Here is a 7,500-nt window from a genome sequence, read left to right on the forward strand (position 1 = left end):
TGGTGAAGTTGGGCATTGTCACGTGATGCAAGTGGACGTTCACATGCATTCAAGCAGTTGTTTGGCCCCACGTTGTTAAATCATTCCTTTCCCACACTTGGCGCCGTCTCAGGTTTTGATAGGACTAAGTAGGATCTCTTGATAATGTGACCGACAACCATATTTAGTTTGGCACCTTGCTTTTTATGTCCCAGAGTATAGTGCATCTGGGATGAATGAGAGATGCGCAGTGTTATATAGGCTAGACTCGCACAGCGCGTAAACATGCACAATCCCAAAGTTGGAACTTGCAGTGCGCTTCGCCGGTGCTTTTCAATCCACACCGAAATCATAAAGCGAGGTTTACAGGAGGGCAGCCCGTGCCATAGCTCCACTTTAACCTTACCAGCTCCATATGCTGAGAAAAACAACATCCTTACAATGACCCAAGAAAAACAGCCTATGGCTCCTCACTCACATACCTTGAAGGTTCTGCACCCGAATGTCGCTGATCTGCCCGATAAATTCCTCCCGTTCGAACCAGTCGTCCCACTCGTGTCCAGCCATCGAGACCGTGGGGAAAGTTGGGATCTACCTCGACGGAAAACCTCCCGGTTTGAAGGTGACGGAGACGGCAGCCTATTGTGCGGGACGCCGGACGGGAGCCATGCGTGTGGTGGTTCAGAAAAGGTTGGATCTAAGCGAGGATCCCGTGGGGTTCTACCCGAGCATGGTTATCGGTTCTATCCCCGCCTGGCGTAGAGAGACCACGGCAAGACGAGGACGTGGGAACCGGTGGAAATGGACCGATTAGAGAAGGAATGGAGGCAGAGGAATAGGAGCACCTGGTTAGTATTTTCTCGAGGTGGGATGTAGCAGGGAACAGTACACGCCCACCATCCCAGCAGTGCGACGAGGCAGGCAGTGTGAGAGCGATCTGGATCAATGTGAGAGAGTTGGCGAAATATTTTACGCATCATATCTAACATGCAAAAACACTGCCTGGCATACAGAAAGTATGTCATTTAAAGAAAGCGACATTGTTACTGTGTAACCTACTACTGCACGGATGTTGTTACAATGTAGCACGTTTAACATCTCACGCAATATAATCCGATTTTAATCTTTGTTAATTAGGTTATTGCTAAGTGAAGAAAATGGCTTGACTGACAGCCAGTTGATTGGGTGTGGGCGCGCGGCGTACAGCTAATTAGAAAATAGGCAACAGGTTTGGAGGGTGCGTTCAATGAAGGAAGGCCATCTTATGCCTTTCTGTTTCAATCTGCCCCTCTTGGTCAAGTCTAATGTTAGGAAATACAAACATGAGAGCAAGAGTTGGTTTCCATTCTCTAAAAATAATCTTTTCCCCCCAGAGGAAAAAATGCATCAGTGGTCAACAGGATCAAAGGATCACAGCACCCTCGTTTTCCATGTCCCTCAGCAGGTTAACCCATAAAATGTCCTCTGCGTAGCCTAGGCCTACTTCGCTAAAATTGCGCTAGGATCCCACTGAGCAAAGACACGTCTAAAATACGTCGTGTAGACGTCGTTTTATGTCTTTTTCGGACGTCCAAAGACATCCAATTAGGAGCCAGAATGAATGTTTTTTTTAACGTTCAGATATTGGACCCGTTCTGCACGTCCACAGACGTCTTAGAGGGGTCCAAGCAGACGTCTTAGAGGGGTCCAAGCCAGACGTGTGAATATTGAGGGGTCCAGCAGACGAACACACGGGGTTCAGGACCGACGGACGTTAAGACGTGATCTGAACGTCTCCCTGACGTTGCGTGTTTGCTGGGATGAGTGCAGGCTTGCGGCCATCATTAAAGGTTCAGAGTGATTGAGGTTTAACCCAGGATTATGCAGTGTATGCTAAATTCTCCCCCAAATTACACAACACTCAACTCAGAACATTTTGAGAGTAAATGAAGCAGGCCAAAGCCACGACGAGTTACAGCTCTCCAGTAAATGGAATTGATTAATTGCAACATTGACTGCAAGCATCTGTTTAAGTTAACTTGCAAATTCAATCATTTCAAGCATGTCTTCCAGAACTCCATGTTGACAGATTTTGTCAACATATTCATTCTCCTCCAAGGTCTTTACAGGATATAGGCCTATCCCATTCACCAATACCGCCAATTGCCTTCATCTGAATTATGCACAACGTTATATGATGATCATTTTTTTGAAGATCTGTCAAATCGCCCTTTCAACCAACAGTAGCCTATGCACCTGTTCAAATTAAGTGTTGTGTTTTCACATGAGGTGTTGAGTGTTCACATGAGGTGTTGTGTGTTCACATGAGGTGTTGAGTGTTCACATGAGGTGTTGTGTTTTCACGAGGTGTAGTGTTTTCTCATGAGGTGTTGAGTGTTCACATGAGGTGTTGTGTGCTCACATGAGGTGTTGTGTTTCAAGATGGACGACTGACCCCTGGTTGTTTGACCATGTATGTTTTCTCTCCCAGATCTTGTCGTCTTTGATAACACTTCCAAACATATTTAGACACATTTGAGCCTCCAATCTGTCAAAAATAAACCCACAAAGCTCCAAGCTCTCATTCTCTCCAGGGCAGCTGGAGGCCAGGCGTGTCACGTCCTCTGCCTGGCAGACAGCGCCATGGCCCCGGCTGGCCAACGACTTCACCTGGCAGGTGGTTCATCCATTTTAAATTAAAAAGCTCCTACATGGGGGACCAGCGCAGCGGATGTCCATTAACAGGCTCGCCCACAGGGACCGTTATAACGGACACACCTCACCTCACACTCCTTTGTTTCGCTGACACACACTTCAGATTGCACTACAGGTCACACTGTTACAGTACACTATGAAATCATGATATACCTCACACATATTAGTTTTCGGCATGTTTGTGTTAGGGTATTGACTTTTCCCCCCCAGTTAATTACCAGGTTTGATCAATGCTTTGAAATATCAAAAAGTAGCCCGACAACTTTGTAAAAGGGGACACATATCAGTTGAAACAGGAATACAAAACGAAATGCTACCCGCATCACTGAGATGAGAGATACTGGTCTTTATGCATCTCCCCCACCCCAGACAGAAGATATGAAGCATCACTGAGATGAGAGATACTGGGCTTTCTGCATCTCCCCCACCCCAGACAGAAGAACGTTGCGTCTGGCTTTTGTACCATGTCAGCCCCACAGGAAATGGGAATCAATAATTAGTGGAGCATGTTTATGCGGCCACCCACAGAGCAGGCCTTCCTGAAGCAGATAATTGTGTTCTTAGTTGTAACTGACTTAGCTCTGGTGCTGGGTGTTAACCCCTTACCCTAACACCCACACCCTACGAAGGAAGGGTTAAGTTGTAGGAAGTGGGGTAGGGTGTGGGTGTTAGGGTAAGGTGTTAAGGCTACAAGAGAGGGTACATTGTAGGAAGAAAGTGCTCATAAGAGAGCAGGTGAAGGCTGGTAATAGTGTGAGAGGTAATAGAGTCAGATTGAATGCAACAATGGTCATGTTCTGTGAATTAATGTATTCGCATGACAGCTTTTCAATGTCTTGCTGATAGTTTTTATGTTGGCCACAAACCAGGAATCCTCAATTGATAGATGCATCTATTACTTTTTACATTACAGTACAGTCATTTAGCTGAAGCTTTTATCCAACGCGCCTTACAATAACTGCATTTAACGTAGGAAAATCAAATGTACTACTACTTGCTAGAACTCACAAGTGCATCTCCTTACTAAAATATATTCATGTGACTGTAAGTGAAAGGGTTTGGACCAGAAGAAATAATAAATATCCACATAACAGAGTTTACACGCAGTAGCAGCAGTTTAAAAGTTCACAAAGAAGATGCATAACATTATTGCAGCTCTAGCATTGTTTGTTTGTTGACAGCCTGGGGATACCAGGAAACATGGGACCAGTAGTTGGCAGCACTGACGGGAGGAGGGGGAGGAGGAGGAGGAGGAGGAGGAGGGGACCAGCTGTGGCTGCTGGAAAACCAGACCAGGTCAAGCCTGGCTTATGTGCGTGGCTGGCTTGTTTCTGTTCAGGACTGGTAGGACGGAAGCTAGTCATGCCACTGAAATAGCTGTGAATTGAAATGACATGAAATAATGTCTGATGAATTAAGATAGGTCTTTTCGCCTGGACACATCTAATCCAGCACAATAAGAGCGGGATAGCCAGTTAGCTCATGAGCTCACAACAACTAGCAGCAGCTTCCATAACATTAATGGTAGCGGTCAGTGGTTAAAGCAGTTACACTGATGATTCCTGTAATGTTAGCTATTTTGCTGCAATTGGTTCAACTTCTGTTTCTGGACAAAGGTAAGGGATAAACCCAGATAACACAAGGCTAGCGGACCTACAGCGGGTCTCCAATGAAAGAGTTGGCCGACCTCCGGCGGAATATAACACAAGGTTAGCGGACCTACAGCGGGTCCCCGATGGACGAGCTGGCAGACCTCTGGCGGAATATAACACAACTAACTAACTAACTAGCTAGGTAGCTAGCTAACTAACTAGCTAGCTAGCTAACTAACTAACTAGCTGACTGATTACCTAACTAACTAACTAACTACCTAACTAACTACAGGCCAAAGGCCTTGGTGAACAGATGGGTTTTGAGGGCCAATTTGAAGGTTGGGGCATTACGTATCTCTGTGGGGATACAATCTAAAGCAAAATGGAAGAACATTTCACTACACGACACGTTCTACCTGTATGATGTAGTATAAAGCTGTATAAAGTATATAAAGCTGACTTTGACTTTTTTTTCCTGGATGGATTAATTATCTTTGCCTCTCTTGACATTTTTAATCATCTACAAAGCACTCGATTGGCCGAAATGCTGTAGCACACGAGAGGGAACATTTAATCTTTTACTTCCCCCATAGTTCCTCACGAGAGAAGCGAGCGGGCCAGCGCACGCTCCCAGCAGAAGGCGGATCACCCAGATGCCGGGGATACGTCTTGACGACCCTTTGGCCATCTCGGGCCGGATTCGGAAAGAAGAGATAAACACAGCTCGCCGAGACAACTCCCTAAACAAATCATCATCATTCCGTCTGGGATTTCCCGGATCTCCCGAACATGGAGGAGAGAGAGAGGGAGTGCGCTGTACAGTAGCACATTTGTTTTCATTTTTCAGATAAGAGCGCACCCCCCCCTTCTCCTCCTCCCCTCCCACCTCCGCTCTCTCTCTCTCTGTACACCAGCTCTGCGCAGTCATATCTGTGAGTGAGAGAACAGGGGGGGGTCAGAGCACCGCGGCCCACTCAGAAGCTGCTGTTGTGTAACCAAGCACCAGGATGAGAGTGATCACTCGCCCCCACACGCACAAATGCACTTGATGTTTTAACGGAAAAGATACTGTACTGTAGCTACAGTTTTTCCACCGGCCAAATGTTCAACGATGTACGGGTGTCCTGCCAATTATAGCAAGCACTCATATCACGCAATATCAGTTTAAACATGAATGCAAAACTGACTCTCTTGTGGACACCATCTGCTTGGTCGTCCATTTAGCTATAGTCACATTTCAGGAATTTACATCTACATAATATTAATATTACAGTCCAGTAGACCAAGAGTTTAGTCAATTACCTGTAATACTCTTGTACAGTAGCTACTGTATTATGACTGTTTAAAGGGAGGAGCTACTGTATAACGTACGAAACATGACCTTGAATGTATCCTCATCATATCATGTTGTTGGTCTAACTCTAAGGTCTCGGCGCGTAGGAGTTCTCTTGTAATGCATCACTGTTGGATAATTGCCTGGAGGGTTAGGAAGGCTACACATCACAAGAGGCCATCTCGAGCTATAGAGCTGAACATTCAATTAGAGTTGGCTGTCTGACCATTCAACATAGTGATGATGATGATGATGATGATGTTATAGATGATGATGATGATGATGTTATAGTCTATCAACAGGACAAGAAACAAGAGGGTGAGTGTGTGTGCGTGTGTGTGTGTGAAGGGGGGAGGAAGGAGCCAGGTGTGCTTGTATGTCATTTCCATAGGCATGGTGGTGTTGCCATGGAAAACCATGCTACAGATAAAGTGGACTGCACCGTCTCAATTAGTACAGTATTCATCTGCAGGGTTCTGGCACCGTGGGACACAGATGACAGATGACAGGCGCTCTATATTTAACCACGTCTGGAAACATGTATACTTCCTTATTGCTCTGAGATTTGACATTTAATCGGATATTCCAGTAAGGTCTAGAAATGGACTTGGCTGCCGTATGAGGAAAAACGGGTGAGTTAACACCTACACACCTTCACCTCACCTACCCTCCCCTATCCTCCCAAAGTCATTCCCTCTCCACCCACACACACACACACACACACACACACACACTTGTGCCGTGCACATGACCAGAGCTCATCTTCCATCTTCACAGTCCATCTGTCAGCCCTGTGTTATTAGCTGGATATGAGCCGTGGAAACCAGGACAGTCCAAACCAGCCGCCCTACACTCATGATCATGTTGTATTACGGAGACAACAACAACCTATGACTCACCAGGCAGAATCAAAGTAGAACACGTTCAGTTCACAGCTATTGTGTCAGGGGACAGAAGCCATGCAAATTCAGTGAGGTCATGGAAGAGTGGTTGTCTACACTGGAGCTCGGCGCTTGGAGGGGGGGGGGTAAGTGAGGAGGGAAGCCTGAAATCAGTCTGGCCTCCCTGGGTACGTGTCTATGAACAGTGGCCTGTCCTTCATCCCCAGATAATGGGTAATTGGATAATTTTTATGGTACAACATCCCAGATAGCAAGCGGATCTGGGCCATATACAGGCCAGATCTGGCCCTTGTGGCTTAGTTCCGGCCCATATATGGCCCAGAATTATTACACATCTGCTTGCTATCTGGGATACTGTGTGTGACATCTGTGTGCGTTAGCAGTGGGTAGAGGGATGTGTGTGCATTACAATAGCAATACGCAGATGTGCAGGTAATAAGCCGCCGATCTGAAATTGTGTTGATTATTGCTTCATCATCACATTAAAATGTGACATACTTCTAACCTACAGTATGATATCAAAGTCAGAGATTTGTTTGCAAATCCTATTGTACTGAGCATCAAGCTCTCCTAAAAGCTCTCTTACCAATCAATGCACCTCCCTCTATTCACAACAACTCCAACAATCCCATCTTAGCTCCTTACAGCAGCAAGAAGCATCGATTCCATCCTAATATGTTAATAAATAGAAAAAAATTTGCTTTTCTGATGCATATCAGTTACTTACTGCTGAAAGGAGATTAGCATCTCGGGTTAGTTAAGGAAGCCTCCACAGGCCTGAGGCAGTGACACACCGACGTAAACAAGAGAACCATAAATCCGTGGGGTCAGATGTCACGGTACCTTAGGTCATATTCCTAGACGTGGAGGAGGAGACCGAGGCAGCCAGTAACACGTGATAATGTACTGTTATCACCTCACCTTCAAACCACCTGTTGACATGTCTGTGGAACAAGGTTTACATACGCGAGATCATTTGACCAAAACATAATTTTCTTAG

At 45.8% G+C, this 7,500-nt stretch overlaps 1 protein-coding gene across 1 annotated transcript in view; it reads right to left on the reverse strand.

Annotated features, from left to right (window-relative positions):
• Nucleotides 1–814, reverse strand: part of clmna (calmin a) — a 33,577-nt gene extending 32,763 nt beyond the window's left edge. Inside the window, exon 1 of the mRNA XM_084438347.1 lies at nt 462–814. Within this exon, the coding sequence (XP_084294473.1) occupies nt 462–546 (85 nt within the window). The 5' untranslated portion in view covers nt 547–814. The remainder of the gene's footprint in view (nt 1–461) is intronic.
• Nucleotides 815–7,500: the final 6,686 nt, after the last annotated feature.

The sequence above is a fragment of the Borostomias antarcticus genome (genome assembly GCF_949987555.1).
Source record: "Borostomias antarcticus genome assembly, chromosome: 5".
NCBI lineage: Eukaryota > Metazoa > Chordata > Actinopteri > Stomiiformes > Stomiidae > Borostomias > Borostomias antarcticus.